This window comes from Neophocaena asiaeorientalis, unplaced genomic scaffold (genome assembly GCF_003031525.2).
Source record: "Neophocaena asiaeorientalis asiaeorientalis breed wild unplaced genomic scaffold, Neophocaena_asiaeorientalis_V1.1 scaffold212, whole genome shotgun sequence".
In the NCBI taxonomy this organism is placed as follows: domain Eukaryota; kingdom Metazoa; phylum Chordata; class Mammalia; order Artiodactyla; family Phocoenidae; genus Neophocaena; species Neophocaena asiaeorientalis.
In genome coordinates, this window is record NW_020174046.1 from 2153321 (window position 1) to 2174655 (window position 21335).

The following is a 21335-nucleotide window of genomic DNA, read 5'->3' on the forward strand; positions in this document are numbered from 1 at the left end:
TTAAGGTAACTCTATCTCGAAATATTCTTGAAGACACCTATTTTATCATTAATAATCTTTGTGGTTGACAAGGAAGTAGGCACGGGCACACCAAGTAGCAGTACTTCAATCTGTTCCCTTTAATGTCCTCATGCAACCCCTCCTTTCCTCCATAATCTGATATATATGCAATTTAAAAGCCATTATTAATTGCCTCCTTATTTTATAAGTAACACGATGTGATGTTTAAAGGGCCATCTCTATTCTTTCTTTGAACCCTAATGCCTTATTTTCGGGGAGATATTTGAGCTGAAGGTCAAGGATGATGATCACACTTATTATCTGGTATTAAAAAAACAACTATTTTTCCAGTTAGATCAAAATATTCTACTTCACCTTCCTTCAACACCCAATTCCCAAACATTCACAGCTGTTCAAGAACCACTAATAAAATGCAGGAGGCTTTTTAACAGTACAGGAACACTTAGTATAAGTCAGGTAAATTAAAGGTGGCAAAGGAGATTAAATGCTGAAGTCCCTGACAGCTCCTGACTTCACTGTCTTGAAATCTAAAAACTGCCATACCACACACTGACAGCTTTCAAGACTCAGAAAGAATAGACTGTTCCTTCTAAAAATGTTATATTTTCTCCATAGGAAAATTATAGTTTTTTTCTATCAATAGTAGATAATCAAATTACTTATGCAAAATTCATCTCCTCTTCAGTGAGCAGATGAGTGCTCCCTTTAAATGATCTTTACAGATCCCTCAAGTTGTTATCCTGTCACTATTTAAGTGATGGTTATTCAATCGAATTTTTCTGCATAAATAGTTCTGTTCAATCCAGAAAGGAAGTAGTATGATGGGACAGACACAGTCAACAGTTCAATAAAAATGCAAATTTTAAAAATTATTAAAATGTGCTTAGAAGTAACAAACTGTATCACACACTTCTTAGGTTTACAAGTGTTCCCTCAAGAATTTTTTTTTTAAGGAAACCAATCTTTGAAGCTTTTTTTTTCTTGACTGTAGCTATTTTTGAAGCTTCTTCTTCTTTGTCTCTGGTTCACTAATGTCCATGTTTGAAGTATCAGTAGGAACGCTTATTCCTGGTATCTAAAGTAATGCAAATGGGAAAAATAGGTGAGTAAAAGCGTAAAATAAGGAATAAATCTTTCTCATCTTCCCCCTCCCCACTGACGCTTTTAAGTTCAAAAAGATGCAGGGGTGGTAGGGGGAAGAAGGAGCAGATTTTCCGCAGGATGCATGTGCTGGTATATATTTCACACACAGAGGAACAGTGGTTCAGAATGTAAAAGGCAGACATGATCTCAGCAGGTAGAAGCATGTCATTTGGGAAGGGTGGGTTTAACCAAAACGTTCAATTTATCCTAGCTGTGAGCCACTCTGTCAGAATCAGAGGCCTCAGGTGTGTCGGGGGCAGAGACAAGGTTAAGAACCAATGTCTTAGGTGGAAACACACTTTAACTTGATCTTCAAAAGTGCAGATTTCAGAAAGAACTAGGCAGATCTCAGAACTCCACTTTTGGCCCCAAGGACCTCAGAAGAAGCCCAGATGCCTGGGTTCCCATGGCCTAAGGAAATCAGTGAGAAAATAGGATTTCCTATACAGATATTTGTCTTCCACAATACTTACAGGATTCTATCCTTAAACAGGAATAACTTATGACTATATCACTCTCTTTCACAAAATACATACTGTTTATTCCACCACAACGTGGACACTCTAAGTTTGGTCTTACCTGTGGTTCTACCAGGGACATTCGGATTTTCTGATGCTGAAGATTAGATGAGTCTAACATGATTTTCACTTTAACTTTATCAAATATATGAAACACTGTATCTTCTATTTTAAGTGATGGTATCTAAACAAAACACATTTTACTATTTTTAATTGCTTTCTTACACTTGAGGCTTGGTTCTAATTCTTTATAATTTATCTTCCATATTAACTTAAAAGTTTAAATTCTAAAATAACTTCAATATTTATTCAGCATCTAGGTGTTCAACATAACAAAAACCATTAATCTAACAAACTCACATACATATGACCTAATTATGTGCAAACCTCCCTCTTTCATTAATATTAATTAACTGTAGGATTCTCACCCCTTTAATTGGCAAATTGTTGGTGTTATACAGGAGCACAAAGGTAATGTGGGCAGAATTTATTGTTCTGTAGTTCTACTAAGTTAGGGAAGTAGGGAGTGTGTCAGGTAAGAGACACTTGGAATTGGTTGAAAAAATTCCCTTCTTGGAGCTATAAACAGCCATTTATTCCTTTACTTTAATCCATTTGTCCACTAGGGACAAAGCATAATTCAAGTTTTCCTTAGAGGGGAAAACTTTTCATGGTATAAAAGAAAGAAATCAAGAACAACTTTTGTATATGGGAAGATACACTGAGCCGAGAAATTGTTGAGTAAAACGATAAGCTTAGCTAGCATAAAGTTCTGTAGGGTACAAAAATAATTTTACCCTTTATAGGTACCATTTGCAACTGTCCCCCCTCCAAAAAAAGCCAAAATAAAAACCTTAGAAATACTGTACCTCATCATCGTAAGTAAGCCGTGGCTTTGGTTTGTCCTTTTCTTCAAAAAACACTGTACCTTCTAATCCATACTTTGGAATTAACACCACAAGAGCATTCTTTCTCACAAATAGAATATAAGCTTCTTCACTTACTATTCCTTTGCTTTTGAAAAATAACTGTAAAAAAGCATACAACCTTATCAAGGATTGTCTTAAGATATTTTGAACAAAAAAAAAAAAATTTTGCAATTAAAAGTGAACGAAACTTCATTTCTAACATTAGTGATAGAAGGCAAATACCTGGGTATGAAAAGCCACAGATGCACGCTGAGCGTACTGTGCCATTTTGTGCCGAAAATTGAGATTTTTACATAATTCTGCAAGCTTGTGTTTGTCTGTCAACTCTGGGTAAGTGCAGTCAGCCCCGACAGCCACAGCCAATAACCGATGAACGATGATGTCTGCGTATCTAGATATATGAAGGAGAAATGAGAATCATGCTATGTTAGCATTAAAATGTCCTTTTAAAATTTGAAATCAACTGTTTTCTATCTCTAATTTCATAAGGAAAAAGTACCTTCGGATGGGTGAAGTAAAATGTGTGTATATTGGGGACGCTAAGCCATAGTGATGAAAATCAGTATCCATTCCAGAGCAGAAGTACACAGCTTGCATCATGCAGCGAGTTGCCAATATTCTTAACAGGGTGTTTAGATATGGGAAGGTAAGTGAATCAGCCCGGTCCAAAGAGTCAGCCAAAGCCTTGGCTGTATCAGTTTTAATTTCCAAATTCTGTGGATAAAGAAGAGGGGGAAACACATCATATTAAACATTTTAAAATCAGTACCAGCATGTCTTCAAAATATAATCAATCAGATTGAACAAATATGGTGTTTTTTGACCACGTAATAAGTGTTTATATCTTTTATCCTAAACCTAGGAGAACTACAAATAAAGTCATAAAAAGTAATGGTTGTTTTTTGCAACATTAAACCTTAAATTTTTCTGAATGCATTTGAAGGTACTACAGTATCAACATTCTTAAATTTCAAGGGGAAGAGAATACTGGGAGCAGTAGTGCTATCTCTCAAAGTCCAATCTGTACTTGCCTTATCTCTGTTGGGGCAGAAAAAAATCAAAGTAGATCTGGATATTTTTCAGCATATCTGGATTTTCTCTGCAGAGAGTTTCCCTCCATTCAAAGTAGAAGACCAGAGGCAAAATAAAACTGTATTGGTTACTACAGCTCAACGTGCTGATACAGCAATTGGCTGCTTGTTTTACTTTGGGAGATGAGGCAAAAATACTTATTTCTTCCTTCCTCTACCCAGGTCATAGAAAGAAATAGGACAGTAAGAGAAAATTCTCCAATTTACAGTACAATCCTTGGAGCAGAGGAGAAGCTGATTCTGTTCTGATGGATATAATAGGAGCAGGCCCACCATAAAGGTCTGAAAAATCAGAAATCAACGTCATCCTGTTAGAATAATACCCTGAAATCCAAGCCACAGTCACCCCAAGGGTAGGGATAATCATGCCTAAATAAGTCTACTAACCAGAGGCAGGGAGCATAAGGGGCTGAGGAAAGGGGTGCCCCTTCTATGTTTTTCCTTTTTTCCACATATGCAAAAATGGACTTCTTTCTTAGGGACATGACATAAAGAGGGCTTAAGTGAGTTGAAGATAAAGAGAAAAAAAAAACTATCTGTTAAGTCTCTAAAGGTAGACAGTTTGGAGGAGGCAGGAAATAATATAGGCATAACAAACGTGTAAAGGCACAGAGATATGGAAGAGCTTGATACGTTCAGGATATTATAAATAACTTAGTGTGGAATATCTGGCTTTAGTATAGGGCTCTCTTTATTTAAAGACATTAAAGAATTTTATTAAACAAATGATTTCAAGGTGCGAAGAGATGACCACACCCAAGTTAGATGACTTCTTTTTTAATTAAAAGAACTACGGGCATATTTTTGCATCAGGAGACAACAAAATTTTTATGGAAATGTAAATATAGATTATTCAGTGCGATGGCTGGATCACTACACAAATACAGATGCTTTTTCAAACTATGTGACCTTACCTTGGATTTAGCTGCCTTAACAAGAATTTCGTAATTTGATGGAGGAGGGGCAGGATGTTTTCGAAGCAGAGCATGCTCAGAAAATTCTTCGTGAATTTTTTTTGCAACAGAGATGTTGGCAAGTAACATAAATTCTTCCACCATGGAATTTGTTTCTCTGCCAATGGCAAAATCGTTAAATAAGGAAAAAGAATGAGACTTCTATATATCGTTCACAGGTTACCTTCTCTACCAAGAGATAATCAAAATTCCTATGTAAACATTCATGTGTGTATGCACGTGTTTTTTTAAGAATTTGGTATCCCTTTCATTTCTCAGCTACTGTGCTAACGATCTCTTACTAGGCATCTACTCCATGAGTAAATCTCACGCTAGAAGAGACTTTACAAATGGCAATAAAAAACAGAAGCTTTAGTAACTCTAGTAATATATAAAATCTAAATCATAAGCATTTTCACCTCTTTATACTGAGTACAAAGAGATTTTTATTCAATAAGTCCACAGAAATAAAGTTTTCTAAGAATTAAAATCTATTTAGGTCATATCAATTTTGGCTTTAAAAAAATTAAAACTTTCACTAATAAACTTTCACCCCAAAACGAAGAGATATTTAAAATAGCTGTTTTGGGTGCGTATTATGGCCCAGGCATTGTGCTCTAAGTGCTATATACATTGCGATATGTGTGTGTGTATACATACACATATACAATACATATACACACATATGTGTGTATATATATATATATATATATATATATATATGGATATAGATATTAGTCCTGTTTTGCAGGTGAGAAAACTAAAGGTGTGTAACATTATTCTCTTGCTCAAGATTAGAATTATCAGTAGAAACAGGATCTGAGCCCATATAATCTGAATTCAAAGCTCTTAACCAATGTGATATTGTTTTTCATTCTACATAGCCTATGTCCACTTAAAATTTAGTTTAGTAAATGATCTGTGTTGTTTAATAGTGCTTTCTTTCTCCCAAGTTACTGAACATGCATTATTAATCTGTCATTCATGTTTCCATTTTTAACAACATCTTATAACTTCTTGACAAGATTCCTAAAATATATTAATTTTTTTTTTTAATATTAGGAAGACCTCTAATTGTACCTTTAAAACTATGGGACAATCTCTTAGAAATGTGGTTTTTCTTCTTGGTAAGAAGAAATGGGTGATGTTCTGCTTTGGCAAAACTAGATTCAAGATATTCCTCAAAAAAGCCCTTGGTATTGGGTTCACTGTTCCTATTAACATTAGACTTATTTGCACAGAAATTCACCCAAAGGTATTTTTAAATTTTAGCTCTAATGCTATAACGCACACACTGGTCCTAACTAACAAACTTGAGTATATTCCCATTTTTAATCCTTGGTCATCTACTAGAAAAGAGTAAATGCATGATTAATTTCAGATCACCTTACATAACAGGCATGGAAAAGAGGCCTAACTCTGATTTAATCCAAAACAACCTTGCTCCCTAAATCTTAGCCCAAATCAATAAAACTGTAACAACAATACCTAACCTCTGACTATTCTTCGCAACACCCTATGAGGTAGGTACCATTACCAATCCTATTTTACTGACAAATAAATCGAGTCATAGAGAGGTCAAATAACTTGACCGGAGTCACTGGCAGAAGTGGGATCCAAATCTAGGCAGTCTGGCTTCAAAGCCCAGTGTTTGGCCACTATTCTACCCTATCACAGTATATTCTCTATTAAATACGTAAGAAATTAATGAGGGTAATCTTCCTTTACTTACCATAGCTATTACTAGTCAAGTTCTAATATACCACACATTAAGACAAACCAAACTGGCCGTTTTCCTTTTATAATATTTATCTTATAAATAAGATACATAGGTTTTATATAAAAAAGACTAGAAAGTGAAATCATTTACTTTTCTCTATATTTCGTAAGTAAAAAAAACTCTGTAGAAATCATAACCCTACTAAAAATAGATATTTGGGGTACAAATGTTTTATTAATATATATACTAGATATTACCTTAAAATCAAAATCTTATCTACTACCCATCAAAAAAATTGCATACCTAAGTTCCTTGGTCTGCAGATCTATAGGATCATGAGTTTCACTGTCCATGTGGAATCGAACTTCTGGAGAAGAAAGAGTCAAAGCCCTAAATAAGATAAAGAGGTGAATCAGTCATGTGAGCAGTAACAGATATAATTCTGGAAGTGATTCTTTTAAAACAGAAAATGATTAGAGCAAGTGCATAACAGTTTTTCTTATGAAAGATTTATGACCATCTGCTAAGTTTCATGTTCCATTTTCACGGATAGCCTAATATTTTACAGTTCTAAAATGCATTTTAAAAGGGAGGACAGTAGCAACACAACAAAATGAGTCCTTGTGTTTCTCAGGATTTGAATGACTTCTGTACCGAAACTGAGTTTTTACTTAGCTACAAGAGTTTGTAATCAGTTTTATAAATAAATAAGGTAATCAATAGTATTTTATTTACTATAGGAAACAATGTATTAGGGTGAGGGATGGTGGAGAGAGGCAAAAGGGAAGCTGCCATGGGTAGATCAGTAACATCAGAAGATCCCCAGTTCGAAAGTATCTTCTACATACACTCAACCAAGGAGAGGAGACAAACTACAACTAATGTCACAAACACTAATGGCTATTAATATCTGAGTGCTGTGGGTCAGAGAGTACACTAGGCTAAGTGCTTTACATGCACAGTTCATTTAATGATTTGGCAAGTTCTCCTTTGAAAAGTAAATTCCCACAAGGCAAGGCAAGTATAATGTTTCTACACACCTTGATGCTATTTTCATCAGGTCAGCTCCAAATCAACCTAAAACTAAGAATTTTAATGAGGCTGGGTAACGTTGGACAATCACAACGAAGGGAAAAAGATGATTTGGGGCAAGTTAAGTGCGATTCCAAGTCCTTTTTTCCCTTGACTCTTCACCTTTGTTAGAAGAACTACAGAAGAAATACTAGAGAGGGAATCCCGACAAATATTCCTTTCTTTCCATGCATAATTTACAATAAGGTTCTAAACCACAATTAATCTGTGTTAATCTATACATCTTTACCTAAAGAGCAAGGTATACTAATCACATTTTGATCACTTTTTCTTCACAGAACATTTAAAACATGACATTTATTCTTTAACATAGACATATGATAGATATAATTTAAGACACAACATATCCTTTAAGAAGGTGAAAGACACCAATTTTTTTTTACTGATTCCTTACTCTATTCATCCTAAGACTGAGAAGACTCGATGATATGTTTTACCAGTAGATGACTATCTATCAATACTTACAAAACTAGAAGTACAGAGTGTTCAAGTTAACGAAATATCTTTCCTGTCCTAATTAGCGGAAGCTGTTACAGATGCAAATTTATATCTCTTACTTTAAAACTGCCAAAATAAATACAGTTTCAATTTGTTTTATTCACTTTGCTTTTACAACAAACTTTCTTCTGATGCCTGGCATACTGAAAACCTTCAATAAATGAATACTTGATGAAAAATGTGTTGTTTTGTATTACAAAAGAAATCTAACTATACTCCTCTTATTTACATCTTAAGGACAAACTTGAGCAATAGTTTCATTGGGTTTTACTACATCCAAATTATCCTTATATAGTTCCAAGTTTCAGGAGAAAATTCCCAGAAAATTGAAGTGTGAGTAGAGATAGGGTTGGCTCAGCATAAATACCTAGAACACTGTCCAATGGAACTTTCTGCAGGGATGGAAATGTTCTCAATCCACCTTGTCCAACATGGTAGCCACTAGCCAAATGTGGCTACTGAGGACTTGAAATATGGCTAGTGTGACTCAGGAACTGAACTTTTTATTTTAATTTGAATGAATTTTAATTTAAATAGGCACATCTTATGAAAACAGCACAGATCTAGAGTTTGCACTCCCCAACAAAAACACTTTTAGTAACTACTTGTGACCCTACCCTAGATGGGCACGGGAACCCAGAGACCAATATATGAAAGGCTCAAGAACCTGCTTTACTCTGACAGTTGATGTTTTTCAAGAATCAAATTTCTTCTAACTACTTCAACAAGTTTGGGTACTTGGATACTCCTTAAAACTCCTCTGCAGTTTGGCAAATGCCATGATATAACAGCTAAAAGTTGTAAACCTGCCGCTAGCAATCAGATCTTTGGGAAGACTGCTTCTAGGTAACTCTTAATCATTTAAAAAATGAAGGTGTTGGATTAAACAACCTCTAAAATCTCTTCCAACTCTAAGTGCAAGAAGGACTTCATCTATATGTATTTAAACATCTGAAAACCAATGTTCAATCTTGAAACTCATTTCTAATTAAAATCAGGAACAATCCATATAGAACAGTCTTAAGACAATCTTGCCTTCCTAGAATTTCTTCAAGATCTTTAACTCAAACATATCAAGATCTTTGACACAACAGAACTCTTGAACAAACCAGAATCATGTCCAGAATCAAGCTGCTAATATTTAAAAAGGTATCTAGAAGAAACGGAATGTTTCTACTTAAGAGCCCCTATTCAGCCTATTAAATAATTCATCACCGTCCATGATAAAACACTTTAAAGAGTTCACAAGTTATCTTAATGCCAGGATAGGTGAATTAAGACAAATCTTAATAACTATTTTTGAAATGTACCCATTTTCAATTCTTCCTTTTTTCAAAATTTTAGCTAGTTTATTTAGTCCACGGAGACTAGTAGTAATACTATCATTCATGGTTGATGAATCAATTCTCATCTGAGCTTCAGCATATGTAAGGGAAGCCTATAAAAGAAACCATATGTTAATACAATGCTTATAAAAACTGGCTTACTATGTTCTCATATTTCCACTATATAAAATCCATGATTTCAGAAAACCTAAAATCAATAACAAAAGAAGAGATTCCTATCTATAATATTTATACTCCACACCTATGATTTCTGGTTCATTTACTCTTATCTGATGCATTACACAACATAAGCGAACTTATGTTAAAACAAAATAAAACGGTAGAATGGTTAGTAAATAGTTTAAACTATTTACTCATAGTTCAGTTAATGTATAAATACTTAGGTAATGTTAAAATAAAATAAAAGGAAGGTTAGATTATTCTCTGATAATGACTGTAAAGTGAAATCCTTTTCGGAGAACCAATACTGCCTTACTCACAGCAAATAATTAATAAAATTGTAATAGTCTAGACATCGTGTTTTATAGGAAATCTACTAAATACCCAAAATTGGGTATTTAACCTAAGAATCGGAAAAATCATAGTAGAAAACATTAATTTCCAATTACAATACAAATAGTACCCCTGTTCCTATTTTCCTCCGTATGTAAAACACCATTTTTTAGCTTTTTTTTTTCTAAGCAGCTTCTTGAGTAAAAATCAGGAATAGTGCAAGAGAGTTAGGTGATGCAGACCAGGTCAGATTCTTGGGAGAACCAACTTATCTATTAGGGGATAAGAGTTCCCCATCTAAAAATGTTTTCTGTTATATGTTTACTAATTTTTTTTCATATAATTTTGTTACACTGACCAAGTCTAGGAGAATTATAAACTCACCCTATTTAAAAATACTAATCTAGGAAAATTTAAATCATTCCCACATTACTGTCAGTTTAACATTGCTTTCTTTCCAATCACTAGCTGATTAGAAAAGAATGATGTCAAAGGGAGAGAAAAAGCCGGTAAACTTGGAAAACAGATCATTGGAAGAAAAGTGGTTTGGCAAACATCAGAGGTAGATTCAGGGCAAAATGAGAACACAAGGGAATCTGGGAAAAAGTATTAAAAAAAGGAGAAGAATGAGAAACATAATCTGGCTCCATTCTGTGTGAACATGGAGCTCACGCTAGTCCTACTGGAATTCAACCATGATTTATCACATTATTTCAGTGAGAAAATGTGAGGAACAAGGAGACGGTGTACATGCCATCTTTTAAAATACTAACCAGTTATAAACTGGGACAACTTCAAACACTGGAGCTCCTGAGGTAGGGCTAAAAGAAACCTACTCGGTCTCCTCAAGTATATAGGCTTGGTAAGTTTCTGAATACAGGAATAAACTCATTTCCAAATAACAGCAAAAATTAAGCAAATAACTGAAAACAACTAGAGTTTGCTGCAACACTGGGGAAAAACGTCTTCTTATTATTAATAAGCCTACATTTTTCAAAACAATCTAGAACATTGTTAAAAGTACCAAAGATGTTAAACATGAGGTAGTAACCATGAAACCAACCTTTGAATTAATGACACTTTTGGTAAACCTTGTTTTTAAGATTTCTGCATTGTGATTCATTTCCCAAATACATGAAAATGCCAACCTATGAGGAAAAATAGATGGTATCTGTTAATGGGAATCAGTTAAAGAAGTAAATACTATGTTTTTATGAAGAAATGTGATTAAGTACCTGTCAACGTTAGATCTTAGGGAACATAAGTTAGAGCTAAGCAACTCTGGAACCATGTCAATCCTCTGGAACAAATAAAATAGAGTTGTGGATTACTGAGCTGTCTCCACACGTTTTTTGAGGTTCTACTCTCAAATATCAATAGCATTGAACTTACAAGGGGAAAAAAAAGGCCTTTGTGAAAAGAAGTGAGAAAATGTGAAATAAAAAGTCTATTTCTAGAAAAGTAGTTACACACAATTTTTACAAGAGGGAAGCCATGAAAGAAAACTGGATTTCATGTCAGTCGGTCTAAGTTTAAGTTCTCTACACTACCCACCTAGCTGTGCTCTGAAACTTTGAAATCTCTGGTCTGTACAATACGTTTGTACCAGATAACAGACACAGGCCCTAATAGCTCTACGACTGGACCTTCCTCCAATACTTCACACAAACTACATGGTGTTTTCAACATTCTAAAAAAAGAGAAACACTAAATTTTTATGGAAAAAAGCTACACAGAAGAACTTTGACAATGAATTTACCACAGACTAAGCTTAACTTTCCCTTCTACTTTCACAATTTTTCTCTGTAAGTTTATGGGAGCATACTTAATGAAGAATAAATGGTAAATTGTGACAGTACAGACTCGACTTAACTATATATAAGAAACAGAATATATATTAATTACCCACCAATAATAAGTTAAATGCTACACAACAATTTATATCAACTACATCTACTTGTTATTTGGGTCACTCAATAACAAAACACATTGCAATATTTTCACTGATTTAAGGCCATCTTATTCTATGTATGTCTTTTAGCTAATTCATGTACTATTCCAGACTGTTCAAGAATCCAAAAGAGCCCATGAATTTGACAAACTGCACAATTAACAAAGTAGTAATTCATATTTCACTATATACTGAGGCTGCCCTCTTCTCAGGAAATACCTCAGATGGTTTTATTATTAAGAATAAAACAGATGATGGAAATGATGTATCAAAATTCCACTCTAAATTTAACATATTTACCTTTTCACAAAGATACACAGTTGTTCCCCTTCTAGCTGATTCTTGATCCAATGCATTTCCTGGTCTAATAAAATAGCTAACATCGGCAATATGAACACCAACCTTAAAAAGATAAAAAGGATGTCAACATGCTTAATTGGTTAAATGTACTAATGGAGCTCTAATGAGAAGAAATACGGCCAAAAGGAAAAAGGACCTTAGTCACAGTTACCATTTCAATTTTTTACATGCCCATTAGTCTCTGCAGCTACAACTGACTCTACTTGACATAAATAACTCACAAACAAATTCTACAATGGGTCAAAAGAAAATTAACTCAAGACCAGAACTATATTTGGATAGAACGTCATTATAATTATGAATACCTCCAAATTTCCATTTTCAAGTTCTCTACAATGGAGAGCATCATCTATATCAGTACATCCTGGGGGGTCCACACTACAAACACACAGATGTCTCAGGTCTTCTCTGTTTTTCATGTCCTAGAAGATGCCACATTATTAAGAAAGAAAAAACTATTTTGGTGGTACAGATGTAACACAAGCTCTTATGCAATCAACAATATCTATAAATTAAAAAAAAACAGCTTTATTTCTTAATTATAACTGCACATTATGATTTATAACTTGTGAACTCTTCATCTTAGGAAAATTTGACATAAGCTAATGTCTGTCCCCTAGAAAAGTCTGTCTTTCAGTAAAGCAAGTGATTTCCATGATACCTAAGAGTTCTGTACCAAACTAAATGCAGGGGAGGAGGGAACTACGGTTTCTACATATTTTAAAAAAACACATACAGAAATCAAACAAAATTAGTAGCTCAGATACAGTGATTCACTAAGAATTCTTTTCAACATACCTTCTCAGTGATGCTCCAGGGCATCTTTGGTAGAAGGCTAAGAACAGCCTGTGAGAAAGGCTGATGGGGAACATCGTGCTCAAGTAACAAAACTTCCGTTTCAGTCTCTTTGTCTCCGACTTCACCTAAATTTTTTACAAAGTGCCCCTAAAACCAAAAGATATTATTAGAAAGGTGTATTTTACAGCTTTTTGTTTGGCAATTTATTTTTACTATCACATTAAATCCCTCAACATTTACATATCACTTTAGTATTTCTAAATGTTCTCCACACTTCTTAAAAATGACAACTAGGTAAATTAAAGCTAAAAATGACAAAGACTTCTCAAGTGATTTATGGGGGAGACTTCCCAAGGGCCTGGTTCTCATATAAAAAGGTGTCTGTTTATTTCCTATTATTTTTCAAGTTTAAAATGTGCTTCAAATATCCTATCTTCCAAATTTTTTTATTTACAATCTACTTAGGTCTCAAATGCTGTTTTTGTAGTAGCTGTCACCAAAAGTTATTTGTTAGGAAGTCTGAGTAAAAGTCACCAAATGATTCACATTGGAATTTCCTAAAATTAATTTTCAGCTTGGATGTACACTTACCAGGTAACTGTGAAATACTTCTAGATCTCAGTATGTATTTTATACAAAAGCAGATTCTATTTTCAGTAAAAGAAGCAACTTTATTCCCAAAGTTTTAACTAAATATTCTAAAATAAAATGATTAACTCAAACTTACATTTGGATATCTGGAATTTCTCGGCCAACCATCAATAGCAACAATAATTCTCTGCCCTTCTAATGTAGAGGCCTGTCTGGTTTCTATCCGAATTCTAGGGATTCTCTTATCAGCAGGAGTAAAGAGATGTCTTCTTGACTAGAGAAAATTAGGAAAAAAGATTTTACACATACAAAAAAGGCTGGGGATGGGGGCAAGGTGAGGGCTGTAGGTTCTATTCAATGTATTTCATTTTCTATTACATAGCAACATGCTCTTTACTCACCTCTTTAATACCAGACTTGGAAAGCATGCCACAATATGGTCTCCAGTTCCTTCTTATTATTCCAACAACTCTACCTGTAGGCTTTAACATTTTTTCACTTACAGCAGTCTTAAGCTGAGATGTAAAAATAAAAGTAAAAATCTTCAGTTATCTTTCCTGTAAGGATAATAAGACAATTTCCCTTCAAAATTAGAATACAGGTACTTTCTCAGGCAGTAAATTATGACATAAAACTATGGAATTTTGATGCTTCAAAATTCTAGGCAAGAGCATGCCAAACAAAACTACAAAAACAGTTCCATAGTAAAGCACTACAAAAAAACAAAAGTAACTGAATAAATATGTCAGAACTGGACTCTGCAGTTTTAATATGAAGATTTACTGACTTGCACACATGTGCGTGCATGCACACACACACACATGCACAGGTCTGGTAATTAAAAGACTAGGATTTTAGTACTAGTTTTCAATAATTAGCTGAGTGGCATTCATTAATTCATTTAAAAAAGAGATGTATCTTTAAAGGTTCGTCCTTATCCAAAATATAAACCCAAACAAATAATAGTTTTTATTAGAAATAGCAGAAGAACCTTATGGTATTTCACCTCTAACACTCTGCTATGGCCTAGACTCTGCAAAGATAATGTTATAGTAAGACTCCAGAGTAGTGAATATAATTCATATAAAGAGAACTACTACTAATGTTGTGTGAATTCCAACTAATTGTATTATTCTTGTAATTCTAAAATGGGAAAATAAATAGGTCATATCAGGTAGACTTTAGGTCAAAAGAAACAACTGAAAGCACTCTCTTCATAGTAAATATGGCAATAGAGAAGGAACTATTAAACAGACCCATTTGTAAGGGCCCAGAAGTACATCTCTTATGCTGAGGGAACTTTAACATTACATAAAGGCATTTCAGAAAATTTTAAATTTTTATTTACTTAAACCTCACTAATTCAGCCAGACCGTACACCTGAATGTCAGAATTCAAGTTTCATACTCAAGTCTTTTTGTATTTAAACCTTTGTTTTATTTGAGCAAAAGAAGACATTAATTTAAAAGCAGACTACTTAGAGGAAAAGAAATCAACTATGTGTATGACATATATTATTAAACTGACAGAACTATAATTTTATTCATCATACATAGCGAATAAAAAAAATATTAATAAATCTGAAAGCAATGAAACTTGTTTAATTTTTTCCAAAGACAATACATTAACAACTTATTCAAAGCTACACAGACAAAAAAATAAAACTTTCTTGGTTTCATACAATGCATTCTCTCTCCTCTTCTTTCTCCATATCATCTTCATTTTGACCTTCGTCAAGTAAAACCACAGAAGATGGTGCTACCCACTGATTCTTCGCAAGAAGCTCCACAGCCACAGTATCTTCATGAATAGCTCGGTTTAAATTTTTAAGTCCTTGTAAGATTATCTGTGTGAAACAGCAAATGACACGTGCCCAGATATTTTCAAAGGCAATATAATAATGGGAAGGTTGCCTACAGAAGTTTAGATATATTCTGATGTCTCTATGTTTCTATTTCCCCTCCTTTATATATTTCCTTCCTTTATAGTGGGGGCCCTTTACTCTGCCCTCTTAATTTCTCAATGGCAAGTAGAAAAAACATGGTCAGAAAATATGGGTTGTGTTCATGGCTCTACCATAACTCTTACATTAGTACCACAATTTCTCAATCTCTCTAAATCTCAGGGTCCTGATTGGTAAAACAAAAAAGAGTACCTACTCTTACAGGCAGAGTTGAAAATATATGAAATGCAGCGTTCAAAGCAATGAGATGAGTACCTGCCCAATAGTGAGCACCCCAAAACAACTGCTATTTGCTTTAAAGTGTGTGAAGCTCTCCAGAGCAATTATACATTATGCAAATAGTATTTCCCACAATAGATCATAATACAGAAAATAGAGGTACCATAGTGGGGTTTTTTATTGATTAGATTTTTATTCTCTTAAAAGTGGGTTAATAGTCCTTTTCCTCAATAAGCAGTTTTCTGAAAAAGTGATTAATTCTACTAGTATCTATGACCTTTCACATAACTTTCTTCAAGCTGATAAATTGGGAGGATAAAGCAAACTTAACTTCTTGTACAAAAATGTTAAACACTTGTGAAAAAAAAGAACAGAAAACATTTTAGTGTAAAAGGGATTTATGTACACACTTGCCTCTTTATTGTCTTCAGTGTCACCATGAACCCATACTGTAGCTTCTAAGTAATTTTCCCTGCTGGCTCTAAATGTCCCTTGAAGGTATGCACCAGATTTTATGCCTTGTTGTAGCTTACTTAATGGAAGATGCTCTGAAAATATTATTTTTCCACTATCTATTTCATTCTGTGAAATAAACAAACCAAGAGATATAGTTAGTAGTGAGTCTTCTGTATGCTCCATATACAACTATTAACACCATCAGGTATTTTTTAAAACAACCATCCACATTATGGTATATACCCCTGTATGAATTTGAATGAACATAGCACAGGAAGAAATTGATGCTACAGCTGTATGCTCTCTCTGCAGTGCCCACCACTTCTTTGTCAAATACCTACTCATCACAAGCTAGCCATGAACTCCTTCATTTATTAATCAAACAGATAGTGCCACCTCGTGCCAGGCCCTACTCGGGTTGCTGAGGATATATCAGTAAAGAGCGCTATTTGAGAAAGTCAAGTCTTTAGGACATTTTGATAAGAAGTCTATTAGAGCCACTCTTGTTTATAACCCAACTCCTATTCCAATTCCAGCTTACCCACCGATATTCCAATTTTTAAATTTGGTAACTATGAGCCTAACATCCGGAAGTGGATACATTAATAATTTCACTTTTCAAAAACAAAATAAAACAAACTCAAACATACCCCTTCTTCAGACAAACAAGCAAGACGATCTATGAGTTCGGGGTTAGCAGTTAGGCTTTTTACATATTCTTCACCTGAAAAATAAGTTTTTTGTTCTTGATAAATTCAAATGTGGTTTTTTTTCCTCCTTAGATATGTTTTTTTCCCCTTCTTTTGTTTGTGACAGTACATATGTCAATTTTTTTTGGTGGGGGGTGGGGGAAGCCCTCTGTTGAAGTGGTCACGCCCAAAAGGCAGTGGGTCAAGTATATCTATAAGCTTTCATTGCTAAGCCAATTCCAAGTCTTGATAGGGAAATTAATAGCCACTGGTGGCACAACTCACTTAGCTTAGAAATGCTGAGAAATTAAAAAAAACACAAAAATATCACATTAAGTTATATAGGACTATGAAAATACCAAATGGTCAAATGAACATCTGATTATGGGCCTGATGATAGTTTTTATATGCATTTGCAAACATGAACTAACAGTCCGGTCTCCATGGAGACTTACAAGTGAAAGCTGGTATCCCTTCTTCTATGGCTTTCTCTTTGTTTTTCCTGTCATTGGTTATGAAGATAACTCGCAGCTGATTCTCTGCCGACATTTTCTTCAAATGTTCATTGTACCACTTTGCTGCTACTCGAATGGCTCTATCATTCCTGTCATTAGAAGTTTCTCCCTGTAATTGTTCTACATAAGTTTCTCTAAGTGTAATAGAAAGTGAAAAAAAAGAAACAAATGGAAAACAACAGAATCAAGCACATGTAAAAAGTCTTAGGACATAAATGCCTAATAATTACTAAACTTAAAGTCAATGGTACATCTTTTTCTCTTGAATGTATTCACATTTATACCTCAGAGTGGAAACAAATAAGGTCCCCCTAGTCACGTTTTTAAGACAACAACTTACTTGGAAAAGAAGAAAATCACATTAATGGAGCAATAAAAAAGACTAAAATAAATTTTTTTCACCAAAAGAAAAATTCAAGATCAGAATTTCTACTTGAAGTTGGGACATTAAAAAAGTAATAGTTTGTTGGAAAAAAACTATACTAAAATTTTGCAGGTCTGATAATGAAGTTTCATTCAAACTGTAGATTAACAGGAATTCCTAAAAGCTATTGATTGTATGATTAGATGATTTGTGATGATATGATTAATGTATAGTTATTAAATACATAATGCACATAAATTATCCATGGTAAACCCTGAATAAATGACAAACACCATCTAGGGACTTAAAGACCAGATACAGATATGATTGTATATTCCTTCTAAGTCTATCCACTCTGAGCTATCAAATGTCAGCATACTTATTTCTTTAAATCTGTTCTTCGAAGCTAAATTTAAGTACAATAACAAAATTCAGCACAACAACTTCTACCTACTTCTTAAAAATTATAAGCTCAATTTTAGAATTCTGTACTTATTTATATGGTTTTCAGAATTATTTTATTATTCACCATTAAATACACCTGATAATGCTTTTAAGCTTATCAAAGACACTCATAAATTTTTGAATTGGTTTTAGCATGACTGAGCAACAACCTGACATGAGATTTGCTCGAGTGCCTTAATTCTTCCTGTCAACCCCAGTATTGCTAAGCTCTATTCACTGCACTTAAGCTAACAAAATTGCTAACCTTGGATTAAAAATCCAATGATCATGCTCCACAGAAACTAGGTCTTTGAGCGCTGAAAAACAGTGAAGTTTCTGTTTCTGGATTTCGAGAGGAGACAGAAATAAGAAGTCTACAGGTGCTTTACTGATGTTCTTTATAACAACAGTATTTAAGTGTGGGATATAAGAATAGAGAAGAGAGGGCTTCCCTGGTAGCACAGTGGTTGAGAGTCCACCTGCCAACGCAGGGGACACGGGTTCGTGCCCCGGTCTAGGAAGATGCCACATGCCACGGAATGGCTGGGCCCGTGAGCCATGGCCGCTGAGCCTGCGTGTCCAGAGCCTGTGCTCCGCAACAGGAGAGGCCACAACAGTGAGAGGCCCGCGTACCACACACACACAAAAAAAGAATAAAGAAGAGAAATTTGAGAAATTAAATATTTTTAATTTGCATATTCCAGTGGGATTTCATTATTACATCTACTGTCTCATCTAGCAGTTCTCAACCAGGGAGTGATTTTCCCCGCCAGGGGACATTTCACAATGTCTGGAGACATTCTGGGTTGTTACAGCTCGGTGGATCGGTGGGGAAGGGGAGGTCTGTTACTGGCATCTAGTGCATATACGCCAGGGATGTGGCTAAACATCCTACAATTCCTAAGACAGCCTTCCCATAACAAAGAATTATCCAGTCCAATATGTCAATAGTGCCAACATTGACAAACTCTGATCTAATAAAAGTAAACTAGGGACATCCCTGGTGGCGCAGTGGTTAAGAATCCGCTTGCCAAGGCAGGGGACACGGGTTCGAGCCCTGGTCCAGATCCCACATGCCGCAGAGCAACTAAGCCTGTGTGCCACAACTACTGAGCCTGCGCTCTGGAGCCCGTGTGCCACAACTACTGAAGCCCTTGTGCCTAGAGCCTGTGCTCCTCAACAAGAGAAGCCACCGCAATGAGAAGCCCACGCACCACAATGAAGAGTAGCCCCTGCTCACCGCAACTAGAGAAAGCCCGCGCGCAGCAATGAAGACCCAATGCAGCCAAAAATAAATAAATAAAATAAATTTATAAGGAAAAAAAGTAAGCTAGGTACTTACTTTATGCTAGGTACTAATTTATGATGTACTAGGTACATCATAAATTATTTCTGTAACATAAGGAACAGGCAATATCATATTTTCTAAGATCACACATTAAGTTCAAACAAAGGTCTTGAATCTGAAACATAAAGACTTCTATTTCTTAACCTTATTGTCGTCAATGTGATCAGTTATAAGGTATTAGTTTAACTGTTAAGAGCTCATTAAGAATATATCTGCTTTATATTTTTAAAACTTTCCTTCACAAACTCCTATATTTTATTAACCTTTGTTGGTTATTCGCTTAATATGGTATACCAGGAACCTAGGCAAATCTCGTCTTCCAAAATCCTATTGCTCGACTCATGCTAAAACCAATTCAAAATGAAAACATTTTGGAAATTAAAGTACCTACCATAGCCGAGGAGCCAGGAGACTTTGGTTCTGGGTTTGACCCAATCAATGCCTATGTGAACTTAGCAAGATTTGTAAACTCTGTAAGAACCAAATATTACTCTCAGAAGTATGAAACCTATGGTGTATCTTCTGACGATGTCACAGATTACCGCCAGGAACTCTCCCCCCAGATAATTCTATAGTTTCCTGATAATTGACATAATTTCCCCCCTACCTATGGTGCTCGTTAGTAAATGTATAGAAATGCTTCTCCTGGTTATTAGTCACATCTCGGATTCGTTTATATACCGGAGCACTCCGATTTCTCACTTCTTGGAGAACTGTTTGTAGCACAATGACATTCCTGATGGCAGGGTCCTCAAGGACATCAATCTTTTAAATAAATAAACAAATAAATAAACGAAGAGTTAATTTTTCCTCTGTTCATTCATAAATTGCTTCTGTTGAACGTGAAACTCTGCCGGTTAAAAAAAAACACTAACTGTACATTAAATAAGGAGCTATTTTGCAACAGAAAACCCTTCAGGTCCATTAAAAAAGTACACATGTAAATAGGCTAATTACAAAACTTTGTAGAATTAACTTCATTAATAAAGTAATACGTTGGCCCACATAGCTTTCGTTCGTAGGCACTTACAAGCTGCCTGGGGGTCGCAGGCTGGAGGCCACAGAAGCCCAGGTCCCCGACCTCCAGACATTAAAATCTAAGGCAGAAGAGACACCAGGAGTTAGAAAATTGACGTATTTAAAATTCCTATAACTCCAAGAACTCAAAAAAAAAAAAACCAAAACAGTACATGGAAAAGAACCTCGGCCTGGGGGGGCAGGAGGCATAGGTCCTGACGGGGTTTGCCTTTCCCTAAAGTACGTGATGTTGCCCAAGTCGCTCCTCCTTGGGGATCAGTCTCCCTATCTCCCTTTCTCCCGGTGGCGCCGCTGTGCCCGCGGTTCGCCCGCCTACCGGCGCACCTGGTGGAGCAGCACGTTGGTGTCAGGCAGCAAGTAGTGCGGCTGTGGGCAGAGGCTGCTGACCCGATCCAGGGGCTGCGGCTCGAGGACCGGCCCCTCGTGCGCACTTCCGCACGCCGCGCATCCAGACGCACCGCAGCCTATGTCGTCTCGCAAGTAGTGCTCGCGCACGATCTTCATCACGCCGCCCGCCCGCGTCTTTTTTAAGAAAGTCCTGGACTTGAGCATCTTGCCTCGCGGCTTGGAATCCCGACCTCAACAGTTCTCTTCCGGCGGAAAATGTCAAGATTGGAGCCCTGTCGCACAACTACACTTTACCCAGAGGTTTGCTCCTTCCCCCTCCAGGATATTAGTAAACCCCTCTCGTGGGGAAACTTCGAGACAGCCGTTGGTTGGCTCTCTGAGGGCTGCGAGGATTGGGCGAAAGCGGGTAGATGGGAGGAGCCCGGAGCCATTTCCGCCCGTGAATTGA

At 35.6% G+C, this 21335-nt stretch overlaps 1 protein-coding gene across 3 annotated transcripts; it reads right to left on the reverse strand.

Moving 5' to 3' along the window:
- Positions 1 to 864: 864 nt before the first annotated feature.
- Positions 865 to 21185, reverse strand: DIS3 (DIS3 exosome endoribonuclease and 3'-5' exoribonuclease). 3 transcript variants are annotated; one of them, XM_024753943.1, is made up of 22 exons: positions 20864 to 21002; positions 20532 to 20598; positions 20109 to 20266; positions 17286 to 17479; positions 16792 to 16865; positions 16100 to 16267; positions 15185 to 15349; positions 13905 to 14018; positions 13640 to 13777; positions 12913 to 13059; positions 12420 to 12536; positions 12055 to 12156; positions 11039 to 11103; positions 10867 to 10951; positions 9276 to 9403; positions 6679 to 6765; positions 4617 to 4773; positions 3111 to 3325; positions 2834 to 3002; positions 2552 to 2710; positions 1744 to 1866; positions 865 to 1096 (listed from the first exon to the last, which is right to left on the reverse strand). In XM_024753943.1, the coding sequence occupies exons 4-22, from the start codon at positions 17377 to 17379 to the stop codon at positions 1013 to 1015; spliced, it is 2391 nt and encodes a 796-aa protein (XP_024609711.1). In that variant the 5' UTR covers positions 17380 to 17479; positions 20109 to 20266; positions 20532 to 20598; positions 20864 to 21002; the 3' UTR covers positions 865 to 1012. The 3 variants fall into 3 exon arrangements, with proteins under 3 accessions (XP_024609711.1, XP_024609710.1, XP_024609712.1); XM_024753942.1 differs by lacking the exon at positions 20532 to 20598 and having other exon boundaries at positions 20864 to 21185; XM_024753944.1 differs by lacking the exons at positions 20109 to 20266; positions 20532 to 20598; positions 20864 to 21002 and adding an exon at positions 19893 to 19912.
- Between the last annotated feature and the right edge of the window lie 150 nt (positions 21186 to 21335).